This window comes from Biomphalaria glabrata, chromosome 3, assembly GCF_947242115.1.
Source record: "Biomphalaria glabrata chromosome 3, xgBioGlab47.1, whole genome shotgun sequence".
In the NCBI taxonomy this organism is placed as follows: Eukaryota; Metazoa; Mollusca; class Gastropoda; family Planorbidae; genus Biomphalaria; species Biomphalaria glabrata.
This window is the reverse complement of record NC_074713.1, coordinates 40244985-40263853: the sequence shown is the minus strand read 5'-3', so window position 1 is coordinate 40263853 and position 18869 is coordinate 40244985. Positions and strand designations below refer to the sequence as shown.

At 36.6% G+C, this 18869-nt stretch overlaps 1 protein-coding gene across 1 annotated transcript in view; it reads right to left on the bottom strand.

Annotated features, from left to right (window-relative positions):
* The window catches only part of LOC129925329 (uncharacterized), a 77279-nt gene that overhangs the window by 21928 nt on the left and 36482 nt on the right, over window positions 1-18869 (bottom strand). Inside the window, exon 2 of the mRNA XM_056025030.1 lies at window positions 15590-15758. Within this exon, the coding sequence (XP_055881005.1) occupies window positions 15590-15751 (162 nt within the window). The 5' untranslated portion in view covers window positions 15752-15758. The remainder of the gene's footprint in view (window positions 1-15589; window positions 15759-18869) is intronic.

The following is an 18869-nucleotide window of genomic DNA, read 5'->3' as shown; positions in this document are numbered from 1 at the left end:
AATCCACCACTCATTGGATTCACCACTCATAGAATCCACCACTCATTGGATTCACCACTCATTGGATTCACCACTCATTGAATCCACCACTCATTGGATTCACCACTCATTGAATTTACCACTCATTGGATTCACCACTCATTGGATTCACCACTCATTGAATCCACTACTCATTGAATCCACCACCCATTGAATCCACCACTCATTGGATTCACCACTCATTGGATCCACCACTCATTGGATCCACCACTCATTGGATTCACAACTCATTGGATTCACCACTCATTGGATTCACCACTCATTGGATTCACCACTCATTGGATTCACCACTCATTGAATCCACCACTCATTGAATCCACCACTCATTGAATCCACCACTCATTGAATCCACCACTCATTGGATTCACCACTCATTGAATCCACCACTCATTGGATTCACCACTCATTGGATTCACCACTCATTGAATCCACCACTCATTGGATTCACCACTCATTGAATCCACCACTCATTGGATTCACCACTCATTGGATTCACCACTCATTGGATCCACCACTCATTGGATTTACCACTCATTGAATCCACCACTCATTGGATTCACCACTCATTGGATTCACCACTCATTGGATCCACCACTCATTGGATTCACCACTCATTGAATCCATCACTCATTGGATCCATCACTCATTTAATCCACCACTCATTGAATCCACCACTCATTGGATCCACCACTCATTGAATCCACCACTCATAGAATCCACCACTCATTGGATTCACCACTCATTGGATCCACCACTCATTGGATTTACCACTCATTGGATTCACCACTCATTGGATCCACCACTCATTGGATTCACCACTCATTGGATTCACCACTCATTGGATCCACCACTCATTGGATTTACCACTCATTGAATCCACCACTCATTGGATTCACCACTCATTGGATTCACCACTCATTGGATCCACCACTCATTGGATTCACCACTCATTGAATCCACCACTCATTTAATCCACCACTCATTGAATCCACCACTCATTGGATCCACCACTCATTGAATCCACCACTGATTGGATCCACCACTCATTGGATTCACCACTCATTGGATCCACTACTCATTGGATTCACCACTCATTGAATCCACCACTCATTGGATTCACCACTCATTGGATCCACCACTCATTGGATTCACCACTCATTGGATTCACCACTCATTGGATCCACCACTCATTGGATTTACCACTCATTGAATCCACCACTCATTGGATTCACCACTCATTGGATTCACCACTCATTGGATCCACCACTCATTGGATTCACCACTCATTGAATCCACCACTCATTAAATCCACCACTCATTGAATCCACCACTCATTGGATCCACCACTCATTGAATCCACCACTGATTGGATCCACCACTCATTGGATTCACCACTCATTGGATCCACTACTCATTGGATTCACCACTCATTGAATCCACCACTCATTGGATTCACCACTCATTGGATTCACCACTCATTGGATTCACCACTCATTGGATTCACCACTCATTGGATCCACCACTCATTGGATCCACCACTCATTGGATTCACCACTCATTGGATTCACCACTCATTGGATTTACCACTCATTGGATTTACCACTCATTGGATTCACCACTCATTGGATTCACCACTCATTGGATCCACCACTCATTGGATCCACCACTCATTGAATCCACCACTCATTGGATTCACCACTCATTGGATCCACCACTCATTGACTCATTGAATCCACCACTCATTGGATTCACCACTCATTGGATTCACCACTCATTGGATTCACCACTCATTGCATTCACCACTCATTGGATTCACCTATCATTGGATTCACCACTCATTGGATCCACCACTCATTGATCCACCACTCATTGAATCCACCACTCATTGGATCCACTACTCATTGAATCCACTACTCATTGGATCCACCACTCATTGGATTCACCACTCATTGGATCCACCACTCATTGGATTCACCACTCATTGGATTCACCACTCATTGGATCCACCACTCATTGGATTCACCACTCATTGGATTCACCACTCATTGGATTCACCACTCATTGGATTCACCACTCATTGGATTCACCACTCATTGGATTCACCACTCATTGGATTCACCACTCATTGGATTCACCACTCATTGCATTCACCACTCATTGGATTCACCACTCATTGGATTCACCACTCATTGGATCCACCACTCATTGGATCCACCACTCATTGAATCCACCACTCATTGGATCCACTACTCATTGAATCCACTACTCATTGGATCCACCACTCATTGGATTCACCACTCATTGGATCCACCATTGGATTTAAATATTGATGTAGTACTTGAGAAGAGGTATGTAGGGTAAGCGAAGTAAGGATTCTTTTTTTGACGAAATAACACAAAAACTTTCCTAGACCTTTCTCATCGTTTTGGTATTTGCCGGAAGAACTAACCCTTGAAAAACTTCCTCGCCTTTCATTTCAACTCTTTCTACAGCTTACATTTAATTTAAGAAACAGAAAATAGGAGCTTTAAAGAGTAGCAAAATAAATAAATGTTTAGTTTACATTTCAAATACAGTACTGTGTGTTTTGTTCATCATTCAGTGTGCAGTGTTGGCTGAACAGCTACGCCTCTGACACCCTAATTATAATAGATATACAAATAGAGAAAAAATCAAATTAAAAGCAAATGTTTTCAAAGAAGGGAATTATTAAAATAGAATCTCTCCCGTTCCCCACATCGAGCATAATTCTGACAGTGGTTCAAGTTAGGGCCATCGTTCTAAAAACACTTTATTCACGAGCCCATTGTTTCAAAAACAGACATTGACTTATAGCACCAATGGTGGATAACTAAACCGCTGTAATAACAAAGAAGTCATCATAATTTAGAAATGCCAAGTATAAATCAAACAATTTATGTTATATCTGTGCCAGTAACGTCCCTTCAATAAAACGTTTTCTTGCTCTCTCTCTCCCCCCCCCCATTCCGGAATAAACTCTTCTAATGAAATGTACATTAAAGACAACTTAAGTCTAACATCAGAATGTAGTGGCCTATTGAAGAATAATAAATCTCTTTTTAATAGTTCATTGTAGCTCTTTTGTTTTCAGTCATTAAGAAATATGGCTGTAGATTTAAGTCTGCAGAATCTCATAGAACGTATTGATTCGCTTCCCCCCCCCCTCCTTTTCCGCTTTGAATCGATTTCACCTCGACCACCAGCGAAATGTCTTTCTATCGAACTACAATCATTTGAATGTTAACGACAGATTTATTGTTTGAAACTTGGAAGTGATTCGTTTTATTGTAGAGAAAACATTTCTTGAACAACTCCATTCTCTAGTTATAAAATGTTATAGACAAAACTAACTAAATATATATGAATGCAATGCTTCAACAATTACTTGGACATTCCCTGAATATGAAACAATGAACTGCGTTGTAAAAGTTCTCAATGTTTGTTGAATTACTGAAGTTAGGGAAAGGTCATAGTTCAATGAAGACACATACATCTAGCACGTCAGTTCTTGGACAGTTCCCGGATAAAGCCCAGAACCAAATCAAAATAAAAAAATACAACTAAATAAACAAAACAACAACGAGGCAAAAGATACTGTTTCTCTCTCTCGCTCTTTCTCTGTCTCTCATTGTCAAATCACTTCTTTAGCATTTGAAGACACATTTAAACGGAAAGAATTTAGACACACCAATAGACATAGTTGACAAGAAAGATATTCGGCTTTCTCAAGAAGTATGTGCTTTAGACGAATGGCTGTGGTCTGGAGTTTGAATCCTGTAAGCATTCCAACAATTTTTCGTTTCTTTTGTATAGCGCATTTTTTTCTATCTATATAATGGTCGGTGCACTTTGTCCAACATCTTTTGTGGAACTGTGCTGGGAGACTCACAGCTAACACATCTCGAGTCGGGATTCGAACTCTAGCCCTCTTGATAGGTATGCAAGCGGTTTATATCACTCAAGCACACATTAACAACTTCTGTCTAGAAGGAACATTTCTTCAAAAGCTTCCTTATATTTCTAGACTTCTCCCACGTAATTAGGCCAATATTAGAATATTTTGAGACCCCTCAACTCAAGAGAACAGTAAGAAACTAGAACAAACAAAAAAATAGAGCCTTGAGATTAATAACAAACGAATTTTCACAGTTGATTAGAGTAACACCTTTAGTAAAATCATTACATCTAGAGAATCTTTAGGACAAAAACTATAAAGTGAAGTAGCAATTATACATAAAACATTGAACCATAATCTTCAAATCCAAAAACAAAACATCATAAAACACTCAGAAAGACACAGAGGCACATTCCTTATTCTATAGGAACAGATTTGTACAAATGCTATTAGTGCATGGAATAAGCTACCTGAATCAGCCAAGAAAACCAACGACTTGGCAAAGTTTAAGTCAATGATTACATTGCATGACAAGATTGACCTAGGATCACGCGTAGGACGTAATCATCTTCTTGTTAGAGGATAACCATATTCGAGTTTACAGGAATGCGACGCAATAGGCGCCTCCAAGAAATAATTTGAGACCAGCCAAAAAGTCATCTTACTTATAATGAAATCGAGGAGAAAACTGGCAACAATCGACTGAAAAACTTTGACAAAGATGGCGCCATGTAGATATAGATGAACATTTCAGACATGCAAGAAAAAACAAGCAAAATATTAAGAAAATCTTTTTTTAAAAAAAAAGGGGAAGAACCACAAAAATCACTACCATATTTCTCAATACTGTAGGAATAAGCTTTCTTTATTTATATACAACAAAATTACTTAATTACCAGTAATTGATTAACTCATTGTTTATTTTTAAAATTGATTCATGTATTGTCAATGAATATGAGTAATGATGCGAAGTTTCAGTTTCATGGGAAGTGGGAGAACAAAACGTGTTCTAAATGTAATCAGGGCAAGTAACTCCAAAACTACAGAAATTAGCCTTTATTTTTACTTTTTGTCTACCAAACCAATAGTTAATTTCAATAACTTATTATCTAAATGGGTTAATTTATTTTTAGTGATAAGGTATAGCGGATAATGAAAATTGTAAAAGTCTCAACTTGATCCACAATGGATGTGGGAAAAGACGTGTAAAAAACTGGTACCAGACGAACAGACAGACAGAGGTGATATAATCTTTGTATAAAGGATAAGACGACAACAGGAAATCTTACAAAACCCACCTACCCCCCCTTCCTTTTCCTTAAAACCCAGACCTTGGTTTTCTCTCTGTTCGATGTGGAATACAGATAGGTGACTGCTGAGTCTGTACAGACACGAACAATTCTTCTTGTGTTTCTTCATGTCCAAAGACATTCGAGTCATCAGTATGACGTAACAGTTCTAGTCATCTCAGGAATCAAAATATTTACTGCCTTCCATGTAGGCCTACACTTCAATTTTAGCGTTTCTGTAATCTAGCGTGCATATTGCTACAGCATATTGCCATCTATCTAGGACGCACCTACCTATGGCTATCATTGCCTTATGTGGTTCTCCGTCAGTATACAGAATTGAACATCTTGCCCGGCTCATTAGTTAAATGTGTTCAAGTTTATACCGTACTCTCAAAAACATGATCAGTGTATGACGCTTTGTCATGAACTATTTCTGACGTATGTGCACTAATAGTCTTTGACACATAGATACATACACTCACAGTTAATAACACAGAAACACGCATCCTATCCATTGATAAATATTTACACAGAAGCATGAGTCTAAAACAGACACATGTACGCAAACAAATTGACATCGGGTCAAACAAGAAGGAACAAATGAGCTTATGATGGAATAGCTTTCAATGTCCCAATATGCAGTGAAGTCTAGCATAAAGCCTTCGGGACTCTTCCGTCCGGTACCAGGGTGCTATCCGACCCCCTACACTTAGTGACTAATGAAGCGGCAAAGCCTCTGTTCCACCAGGCTCATCGTGCGTGTCTGTGTGTGCGTGTGTTGTCAGGCGGCCAGTGACTCGCCTGCCGGAAATGTCTAAATCCCTCAGACCAAACAAAAATGTGAGCACCAGTGGCCAGTGTCGACGTTCTAGACCTGAATATGTCAACAAAGTAATGGGCTGAGAGAATTTCCTCCTCATATATATATATATATATATATATATATATATATATATATATATATATATATCGTTGGATGGTTGTTAGTCTAGTTGAGTGAATGTTTAATGCAGATGGTGTTCGCGAGTTCGTAGATCAATCTCCAACAGAACAAAACAGTATAAACTCTAGAATGAAGGCATACCTTTCAAATCAACAACAGTTTACTTACGAATTAAAGGTCACAGTCTACGTCGTACCTAAGATCTATCTGCTGCAAGTGGTCTCCTTGTCGTCTTTTGTCCGTTAATCCTTTCTAACCTATTTCCTTGCTGACTTTTACATGTTCTGTCGCGTCACTAAGGAGATACCCAATGAAACCTAACGTCTACGCGTCTCACTATTATATCATTACAATATATGTATAGACACACACTTACGTACTTACATACATAATTATGTTGTTGTCTCTTTACATTATCTTCAAATTCTATTAGGCCGTATAATTAAACGCACGCATACGCGCTATGAAACTTGAACCTTCGGAAGATGTTCATTAAAAAGCCCTTCAAGATTATATTCATGGCAAATGAAGAGGCCATGGAGCTTGTTAAATAAAACTGCAACTATTGCTACAGGCTAAAGTGCACAAGACTTCGATTTGTTAGTTGGGGGACTCGTGTACCGATTAGGAAATGCACAATTACTAGCATTGAAATTATCATTAGAGCATGTGTGCGTCTGTGTGTGTGTCAGTGTTTGTGTCAGTGTGTGCCCTATTAAACTTAATTAAGTAATGATTACAAAAATTCGTCTTTTTTTTTTTACGCTCCAGGGACATTCTCAGTAGAGTATAAACAAGTAAAATTGGAGTACACAGACATTAATTAAAAATTAAAAATTAAATGAAATAAAAAAATGATTATTTAAAAAGTGTGTGTCCGAGTTGGAGATATTATTTTAAATTGTTCTATTAGCATGTTAGGTTAACTCTTAGTGAATCTAGAATATATTTACAATCGCCCTCACTGAATGTTCATTCACCACTCATCACTACTACTTCTACTTGATGGACAAATACATATGAACATATAGCATGTTATTACTTACATTGTGCTCAGAACATCTAGCATGTTATTACTTACATTGTCCTCTGGACATCTAGAATGTTATTACTTACATTGTGCCCAGGACATCTAGCATGTTATTACTTACATTGTCCTCTGGACATCTAGAATGTTATTACTTACATTGTGCCCAGGACATCTAGCATGTTATTACTTACATTGTGCTCAGGACATCTAGAATGTTATTACTTACATTGTGCCCAGGACATCTAGCATGTTATTACTTACATTGTGCTCAGGACATCTAGAATGTTATTACTTACATTGTGCCCAGGACATCTAGCATGTTATTACTTACATTGTGCTCAGGACATCTAGAATGTTATTACTTACATTGTGCTCAGAACATCTAGCATGTTATTACTTACATTGTGCTCAGGACATCTAGAATGTTATTACTTACATTGTGCTCAGGACATCTAGCATGTTATTACTTATATTGTGCTCAGGACATCTAGCATGTTATTACTTACATTATCCTCTAGACATCTAGCATGTTATTACTTACATTGTGCTCAGGACATCTAGAATGTTATTACTTACATTGTGCTCAGGACATCTAGAATGTTATTACTTACATTGTGCTCAGGACATCTAGAATGTTATTACTTACATTGTGCTCAGGACATCTAGAATGTTATTACTTACATTGTGCTCAGGACATCTAGCATGTTATTACTTACATTGTGCTCAGGACATCTAGCATGTTATTACTTACATTGTCCTCTGGACATCTAGCATGTTATTACTTACATTATCCTCTAGACATCTAGCATGTTATTACATACATTGTGCTCAGGACATCTAGCATGTTATTACTTACATTGTGCTCAGGACATCTAGCATGTTATTACTTACATTATCCTCTAGACATCTAGCATGTTATTACTTACATTGTGCTCAGGACATCTAGAATGTTATTACTTACATTGTGCTCAGGACATCTAGAATGTTATTACTTACATTGTGCTCAGGACATCTAGAATGTTATTACTTACATTGTGCTCAGGACATCTAGCATGTTATTACTTACATTGTGCTCAGGACATCTAGCATGTTATTACTTACATTGTCCTCTGGACATCTAGCATGTTATTACTTACATTATCCTCTAGACATCTAGCATGTTATTACATACATTGTGCTCAGGACATCTAGCATGTTATTACTTACATTGTGCTCAGGACATCTAGCATGTTATTACTTACATTATCCTCTAGACATCTAGCATGTTATTACTTACATTGTGCTCAGGACATCTAGAATGTTATTACTTACATTGTGCTCAGGACATCTAGAATGTTATTACTTACATTGTGCCCAGGACATCTAGCATGTTATTACTTACATTGTCCTCTGGACATCTAGCATGTTATTACTTACATTGTGCTCGGGACAGGACATCTAGCATGTTATTACTTACATTGTGCCCAGGACATCTAGCATGTTATTACTTACATTGTCCTCAGGACATCTAGCATGTTATTACTTACATTATGCTCGGGACAGGACATCTAGCATGTTATTACTTACATTGTGCCCAGGACATCTAGCATGTTATTACTTACATTGTCCTCAGGACATCTAGCCTTTTATTACTTACATTGTGCCCAGGACATCTAGCATGTTATTACTTACATTATCCTCTAGACATCTAGCATGTTATTACTTACATTGTCCTCTGGACATCTAGAATGTTATTACTTACATTGTGCCCAGGACATCTAGCATGTTATTACTTACATTGTCCTCTGGACATCTAGCATGTTATTACTTACATTGTGCTCGGGACAGGACATCTAGCATGTTATTACTTACATTGTGCCCAGGACATCTAGCATGTTATTACTTACATTGTGCCCAGGACATCTAGCATGTTATTATTTACATTGTCCTCTAGACATCTAGCATGTTATTACTTACATTGTCCTCTAGACATCTAGCATGTTATTACTTACATTGTCCTCTGGACATCTAGCATGTTATTACTTACATTGTCCTCTAGACATCTAGCATGTTATTACTTACATTGTCCTCTGGACATCTAGCATGTTATTACTTACATTGTGCTCAGGACATCTAGCATGTTATTACTTACATTGTCCTCTGGACATATAGCATGTTATTACTTACATTGTCCTCTGGACATCTAGCATGTTATTACTTACATTGTCCTCTGGACATCTAGCATGTTATTACTTACATTGTGCAAAGGACAATCGAAACGGGCCCCTGTTTATTTTCTTCAAAAGATTTTTTTATTCACAGCTTCAAAGCCGATATATTAATTTTTAATCTATACTATAAAGTAGAATGTGAGGTGTATGTATGTTACTTATAGACATCAAAACCGCTTGACCAATCTTAATAAAACTTGGCAGGAATGTTTCTTGGGTACCAACTTAGACCTTAATTATGTATTGTAGCCCTAAAACAAACTTAAGACCCTAAAAAAAAAATAAAGTTGTCCGACTCTATTAAAGTTATAGTATTTTATGGATCTAGGCCATGTCTACAATGTTGACATGAGAAAAGATCGAAAGGATTTAGACCTAGATCTAATTTTAAGAAATACACTTTGCTCAGATAGTTTTTTTACTTTGACACATGAAAATACAAAAGAAGATCCTTTGATTTCATTATATAATAAAATTAACCTTCAATTTTGTGTTTCAAAAGTATTTTTTACATTAATTAGTTCCTTATATATGTAACTACAGATTTCCTGACGAACATTCTTTCATTAGACAATACCGTAATGAATCGCGTACTAAAAATTAATTCGTTTAATTGTTTGCTTTAAAATCCCATCCCTAGATCTAAAACTCTAATTCATCTCTAAGATGATAAAACTTCTCTTCGCACAGATAGTTTTATACTTTAACACATGAACATACTAATTATAGTCCATTCATTTCATATTTTGATCAAATAAACATTCAAATTTGGTTTTCTAAAGCATTTTTAAGAGACTACATTCGTTTACGAAAGCTGCGAAGCCGAGTTGAGATAGGCCTAGATCTACATTCATGAATCGCGTACTAAAAATTAGTTCGTTTAATTGTTCACTTTATAATGCCATTCATTTAACAAAGCTATCGCTCTTTTCGTTTTTAATAGATATGTATGTATCGGCTTCGGGTAAACCCATTTTCGCAAAACTAATTTTATTTTCGTAGCGAAAGAGAAAAACGTTAAAGGATCATTAGCTAAGTTTAACATACATCTAAATCCAATCCACTACATTAGTAAACACAAACTTAGACCCGCAGGCCGAGGGTAATGCCAGGCTAGTCTATATTATAAAGTAGAATGTGTGGTGTATGTATGTATGTATGGATGTATGTTACTTATAGACATCAAAACCGCTTGACCAATCTTGATAAAACTAGGCAGGAATGTTCCTTGGGTACTAACTTAGACCGTAGTGTATGTATTGTAGCCCTAAAACAAACTTAAGACCCTCAAAAAAAATAAAGTTGTCCGACTCTATTACAGCTATAGTATTTTATGGATCTAGGCCATGTCTACAATGTTGACATGAGAAAAGATAGAAAGGATTTAGACCTAGATCTAATTTTAAGAAATACACTTTGCGCAGATAGTTTTTTACTTTGACACATGAAAATACAAAAGAAGATCCATTGATTTCATTATATAATAAAATTAACCTTCAATTTTGTTTTTCAAAAGCATTTTTTACATTAATTAGTTCCTTATATATGTAACTACAGATTTCCTGACGAACATTCTTTCATTAGACAATTCTGTAATGAATCGCGTACTAAATATTAATTCGTTTAATTGTTTACTTTATAATCCCATCCCTAGATCTAAAACTCTAATTCAACTCTAAGATGATAAAACTTCTCTTCGCACAGATAGTTTTATACTTTAACACATAAACATATTAATTAAAGTCCATTCATTTCATATTTTGATCAAATAAACATTCAAATTTGGTTTTCTAAAGCTACATTCGTCTGCAAAAGCTGCGAAGCCGAGTTGAGATAGGCCTAGATCTATATTCATTCATGAATCGCGTACTAAACATTATTTCGTTTAATTGTTCACTTTATAATCCCATTCATTTAACAAAGCTATCGCTCTTTTCGTTTTTAATAGATAAGAATGTATCGACTTCGGGTAATCCCATTTTCGCAAAACTAATTTTATTTTCGTAGCGAAAGAGAAAAAACTTGAAAGGATCATTAGCTACGTTTAACATACATCTAAATCCAATCCACTAGATTATCCAAAAGCATTTTTTACATAAATTAGTTCCTGATATCTGTGACTACAGATTTCCTGGCGAACATTATTTCATTAGACATTACCAAAGGGTTACACATTAACACATCTCTCTACCGAGTCTATTCCTAGGCCTAGGTCTAAAACTCTTATTGAACTCTAAGATGATAAAACTTCTTTTCGCAAAGATAGTTTTATGCTTTAACACATAAACATACTAATTATTGTCCATTCATTTCATATTTTAATCAAATTAACATTCAAATTTGTTTTTCTAAAGCATTTTTAATACATTCGTTCGCTGTTCGTTAAAGCTGCGTAGCCGTGTTGAGATAGGCCTATATTCATTCATGAAAAATGTTCACGCATGCACAGCACAGAATGAACTCTATAAAAGCCAATTTTTAACTCTAGATTAGTGTAGATTTAGATCTATGTCTACCTCAAGATCTACTTTATACTTTATACACATGAACATACAAAATTTAGTCTATTCATCTCAAATTTTAATCAAATATATGTAGGCCTACATGCAAATGTTTTAATTTGAAAAAAAAAATGGGTTTAAGCCTATTAGCTATTTTGATTTGATAGCTTCACTCACACTATTTTTACATTGACACATTCGCTTTACTTATTACATTATTATTTCGTTTAATTGTGAGTATATCGACAGTAATGCGCAAATAAAGACCCGCGGGTCGCGGGTAACATATGTCTAGTAGTAAATAAAATATTCTTCCTTTTTTTTTTTACAAGAAACATAGCGCCTATGAAGTAATCCAAGAGAGAACCGTTTTGTTGGAATTTTTTTTTTTTTAAAAGGGAGAGACTGACTGTTCCGTCCAAAAATAAACTATATATAGCAAGGGAACAAATCAACTGGCGTAGCTGGTTTGTATTGCTAGTATATTTCTATTAACATGATCCTTAAATTTGTCATTGACGGCTACGGATATAAGCATCCGACTACCTTTACAATGTTTCTAATGACATGCATCTCAAGTAGCTTCTGACAACCAGTCCAACTTGTTCACGTGAGGCTCAGATATTGGGTATCACTGATAGGAGGGACATAGGTGAGCAACTAGCGCCTAAATTAGCCAGTCAACTTCAGTTGGGGAAGGTTCATTCATGGCTACCCACATAGAAGAAAAAAAAACTCTGATTCAAACCTCAGCTGACTTGCGGCTAACCCCAAACACGGGAAAGGCTTGGGGAGTCAATCCTGATGAAAAATCAGGAGTCGGTAACCTTGCAGCACACAGTGCTACACCCAGGCAGGGCTGATGATTGCAGCTTGTAGGACACAGTGCTACACCCAGGCAGGGCTGATGATTGCAGCTTGTAGGACACAGTGCTACACCCTTGCAGGGCTGATGATTGCAGCTTGCAGGACACAGTGCTACACCCAGGCAGGGCTGGCTTTGCTGCTGATCCAAAACTGTATCGGAACTTGCCATTACTTTGGACACTTCAGCTGCCTTAAGGGTACTGTTGTGTGAAGGACATAGTTCCGACCATAGTTAAAGCCCGCACTCTCATCTCATTTCTTAAGGAGGACGTATAGTTTCTTCTCGACTGAAAGAGTCCATAGATAGATAGATGATCAGATCTCCAGCAGATCAAATTACTATTAAAATTCTCTCCCTTATACACCCTGTTGTAACCTGGGGCTACCAGACAGCAGATCTAATTTTCTAAGTAGTTTCACACCTACGTCAATTGAAATCTTCTTTCCACCTTCGTGGAATCTGTGCTACGTTGGCTAAGAAATATGGTCTTGACCTAGATTTAGCTGCAGGACAGCGCATGTGTCGTTCTTTATTTTCTTACCATTTCATAGGCCATTATTACAAGTTGAAAACCCTAGATCTAGGGTTTTTCTGACTATTCTGATTGTGTCTATTGTTAGTTTCGCTGTGTCACTGCTTTAAGATGTTTGGGTTTTGGTTTTATCAGATAGTTGGAGATCATCACACTGTGTCACGTGATGAAAGTGTCTTTGTTTCTACATATTTGATTTTAGAATATTCTAGAATTCTAGATGCATGGTGTCTCTACTAAAAAGGCTAAACATCTCAGGGGAGGTAACTTAGTAAACACATTAATTTGATTTCCGTTACTAGTTCGTAATAATCTTCTAACTTAGTTGGAGAGCTGTAAAACTAGAAAAGGCAATCTGTTTGATGTTGAAGCTATTCGTTGGTCAAATGCAATTGTGTATTCTAGCTTGGAGTATTAGGCGAATTGATTAATTCTTTGATTTTAATTTGGATTATTAATATACTTAATAGTTGTAAAGATCTCCACCTATTCTTCGTCAACATACATTCAAAATAAATAGCGGACGTCACGTCAACCGTACAATGCGCCTGTGTCTCCCAGAAGGCCCTAAGCTAGTAGAGACAGGGCCGCCTCTACCGATTGAGCAACCTGTGCATTGCACGCAGGCGGCTAAGTCATTATTAATTTTTATTTTTTAAATATTTAGTTTTAAAAAAATATTTCAATGTTTATATATTTTATGTGTTCTAATTATTCCATTATCCTTTTAAAACATTAAAAAACAAAAGAAACAAAAAAAAATGATATTCGTGCATAAATGTTATTTTGGAAATGTATCAAAGAAAAAAAATAGGGCGGCGGGGCAGCTTCCGCTAGTGTCTTGTCTCGGAATGGTCGAATCTTTTCCGACCATAGCACTTTATTATAGTTTCGACTTTTATGTGGAAAAAAATTGTCCGCAACTGAGATGTACTTAACACGAAGATGGTCTGAAAAAAGATCACGCCCATTAAAGCGTGACCTCCGTCGAAGGCGCCCATTAAAGACGTCCGTGCGCTATACGTACCTAGATCATCCTTTGCATAGCACTATTGACCAGGGCTTCTTCTTTATTATTAGACTTACTATGGCCCTCAACTTTTTTTTTACTAGAGTGACTAGTGCGTTCTGAACGAAAACACATCAACAATGGCGTTTTCGATATTCTCTCTTCTTACTACAAGAACAAATGAGTTGTAGACGCCAGGAGAAAGAATTTCGGAACAATGAAAACTCCGGAATGCGCCGGGGTCCGTCCCGACATTGGACTCTTTGCCGACTTTAGCGGAAACCTTCCGCATCTTCACTTCTTTCTCCAGGAAGAACTTTTTACAACGCTTAAAAATTGTTTGGGCAACACTAGTTCTGAACAAAAAAAATCAACAACGGACTCTTTTTGTGAAATTTCATTTTGTAAATTTCGATTCTAAACATAGTGTTAAATTACTATAAGTGAAAAAAAAACACTTCCGAATCCGCGTCTGTCAGATGATTGTGTAGACAATGCACGTCTCTCCAAAATACAATCGTGGTAATTATTATAAAAAATTACGGAACGTTGATTAAGATTCACAATCAATGACTTTTATAGTTCGAAGAATTTAGTCTGCATTTTATGGTCCTTATAACCTCTTGTTGAAATATATGAACATTTTCTGGGGTTTCACCCAATTACTTAGAGAACTGGAGAAGGACTTTGTGACGTCGTTAAAGAAAAAAAATCAAAGTTATAATTGGAAATAAAACATCTTAGAGGACATGAGGAATAAGACAACGGGGCTACTATAAAAGAAATGATCTACAAAAATGGATTTAAATGAAAGGGCACTTTTGGTACAGTGTCCAGCTCAGTCTAATGAATTTTTTTTCTAGAAAAAAAAAAGGGGGGAGGCATTTTAAAACTTCGCACAAAGGTGGCCACAACCCTCGCGGCGGCCCTGAGTAGAGATATAGGAGCCCTATTTTTTTTGGCCCTTTTTAAGTTTAGATATTAGCCTACAGGTCAAGGCTAAATATTTCTTGGGGGCCCTAAGCTATTACTAATGTTGCCTTTAGGTAATCCGGGCTGGTCCCAGGCATATAATCACAAAAACCCTGCCCTCCGCCGCCCACTGTAGTCCTAAAACTTAGAAGTCAGTTAACCGTGACGGCCAAATTACTTTCAACTATTCTCATTATTTATTTATTCTCCATCCCAACTGCCTTCACAAAATCAGCTCATCTTTCTCTCAGTAACAAGGTCAAACATTTGCACTGACCTGTTCATGAAAGCAAACATTGCACAAGAAAAGGCAGGCGTGGTCAGGGGCCATCTGATCAAGGGGGGCCACTGGCTCGACTATTGCCGAAGACAAAGGCGTGGCGCTGATGACGCAGAGCGAGGCTAAGGCGAGCAACACTACTGTCTCGTGGTGGTTCATTTTAGATCTGTACAGAAACAAAAAAAACACACATTCATGATTCAAGAAATTATCAGTAGGACAAAGCTCCGTCTCCAAGGAAAACAAAGTATTTTATACAAAAAAAAAGGGAAATATCTTTGCTTAGTTATGTTTTATGAAGCTACATATTCTAAGTTTAAAATAAGATTAGACAAAATGTATTCCTGCTTTATGTTTAAATATATTCGAATGAGTTTTGATCGGATCGGATTGGATCGTATCGCATCGGATCGGTTCTGATCAGATAGGAATGAATCGGATCCAACTGAATCGGGATATGATCGGTTCGGATCTGAGTGGATTTGATCGGATCGAATCGGATCGGATAGTTACTGAAAAGAAAAGGTCAATCTGGGGATCCAACCCACGACATTCGCGCAATAAGCGTGATGGTCAATCCACTTCGCTGGCAGTGTCGGGAATTCCCAGACTTGCAACTTCCCTTACACCCCCCCCCACCCACACATAAAAAACAGTGTAATCAAATAGTAGGAAACGAAAAACAAATCCGAACTTTTTTTTTTAAATATAAAAATCACGTGACTTAAAAAAGTAAACAGTGTCTCTCACAATTACCAAATGAATTTGTTCACATTTCTGGCATGTTCATTCCAAGGGCTAGCGTGCATTGTAACTCCCCGAGGGAGGAATAGGAGAGGGTCGTGCACGCATGCCGTATTCTTCCTCCCTTGTATGACTACAAGAGTTAAATACAAGCTCTGATAATATGAATATTCACGGACTAATGTGGAGGAACAAAAAAAAAGTGTGGGGGGGGGGGATAAAGATTAAGCCCCAAAGAAAAAAAGAAAGTCTAAAGAGAGGACATAGAGTCACTTTATTTTCCTCTATAAAATGGCTCCTGACATTAAGCGCACTTACTTGGTAGATACTGACTTCATGTAAACTCGCTCTGTAGAAAGTGTCTTTTATGAATGTGTCACTGAACAACAGACCAAACAACTTTTACTATTGCTACCGACTCTCTATAATAACATTAACCTACATTTTATTTGTTTTACCAGTCTGAAGATGTAGCAAGGCGTTCTGTTTTTTTGTTTTACCAGTTTGAAGATGTAGCAAGGTGTTCTGTTTTTTGTTTTACCAGTTTGAAGATGTAGCAAGGTGTTCTGTTTTTTGTTTTACCAGTTTGAAGATGTAGCAAGGCGTTCTGTTTCTGTTTAACGTTAATGCTCTTTCAGAATTGAAGATTATTACATCCGGTTATGACATAATTAGGGCGAAGGTTATTTGTGTTTAAACAAAATAGAAAGTTTTGCTCCGACTGTAACGTAACTATTTAAATGACTAGGAATTAGGCAGGGTAGAGAAAAGTAAATAAAAGACTTTTGGGCAGCTCTAGAGTAAAGTCGGCGTGAGTTTCTATAGTAACTATTTAGGTAATACAACATTCGAAGTTCCCTTCATGACGTATTAAAAGTCTTGCTTCACATCGTTCATCGTCGCTTGTTTTACACGGTTGGCTTATTTAAGTGTTGAGTGTTGAGACATGTCTACACAAGACACAGCGCGGAGGCGCCTAACAATCCTATACCAAAGTCCTAGAGCACAAACCATCTGTTGCGAGACAATTGATTTCGTATGTTGGGACACAATAGTAAGACGCTTTGAAGTTGGGTTTAATCGGGTATTTCCTTAGTGACGCGACAGATCCTTAAAAAAGTTAGAACGGAATTAGATTAGTAAATATTAACGGACGAACGACGACGAAGGAGACTAGTTTGTACTAGAGATACGACGTAGACTTTGCCCTTCTTTCGTAATAAACTTCTTTGATATCAACGTTGGCTTACTTCATTATACTATTTGTGTTCTGTTGGAGGTGGTTATTAAGAACTCGCGTATAACATTAGATCTACAAATAATGAACATCATCTACACTACATTCAACTAGATCCAGGGCCGGTCTTACAGGTTGCGGGGCCCTATGCGAAATGAATTGCGCGGGGCCTAATTTGGGTTGTGATAAGGATAATAAGTGAAAATTAAGATTTTGTATTGGAAAATAAATTCGTCTTTTTATTTTATTTATATTTTACTAAGTACAAAATCACTGTCAAATTAACTTTACGAGTTATCTACAGTAGATAGTAGTTTTCCAACAAAAAGCTGATAAACATTGAGATCTGTCTTTTGGATTTACTATCGACTAGCAAAATATCGCTTTTGTTTTTGTTTTTTTTCTAAGAAGTCGAGATAGATTTAGATCTATATTTGTAGGCCAGTGACTATTGAAGTAAATTAAGTATTTGAACTTCTTGTTTCGGTTAAAATTCGGCTTATTATTACATTTTTATTGAATGAAAGCTGATAATGCCGGGTTTTTTAAATCGCGAGTAGGGTTTGCGTTTTCCATATTGAATGACACCTGCCGAACTGACAACTTTGTCTGTTTTACGACTTGAATTTTCAGAAGATTTTAATAATTTCAGAAGATTTTAATAATTTCAGAAGATTTTAATAATTTCAGAAGATTTTAATAATTTCAGAAGATTTTAATAATTTCAGAAGATTTTAATAATTTCAGAAGATTTTAATAATTTCAGAAGATTTTAATAATTTCAGAAGATTTTAATAATTTCAGAAGATTTTAATAATTTCAGAAGATTTTAATAATTTCAGAAGATTTTAATAATTTCAGAAGATTTTAATAATTTCAGAAGATTTTAATAATTTCAGAAGATTTTAATAATTTCAGAAGATTTTAATAATTTCAGAAGATTTTAATAATTTCAGAAGATTTTAATAATTTCAGAAGATTTTAATAATTTCAGAAGATTTTAATAATTTCAGAAGATTTTAATAATTTCAGAAGATTTTAATAATTTCAGAAGATTTTCATGACTTTTTCTTATATCTTATAATTTCAGGAGAATTCCAGGAACCCTTTCATGATAAGTTAAATTGGTTTAATTTAATAATTTACACCTAGAATTCGCATCGCGCGGGGCCTATGAAAGTGCGGGGCCCACTGCGGCCGCATAGGTTGCAGTGGCCTAAGACCGGCCCTGATTAGATCTATCAACCACCTCAACAAGTACCACACATAAAATGGTGCATTGCGGAATCAAAACCT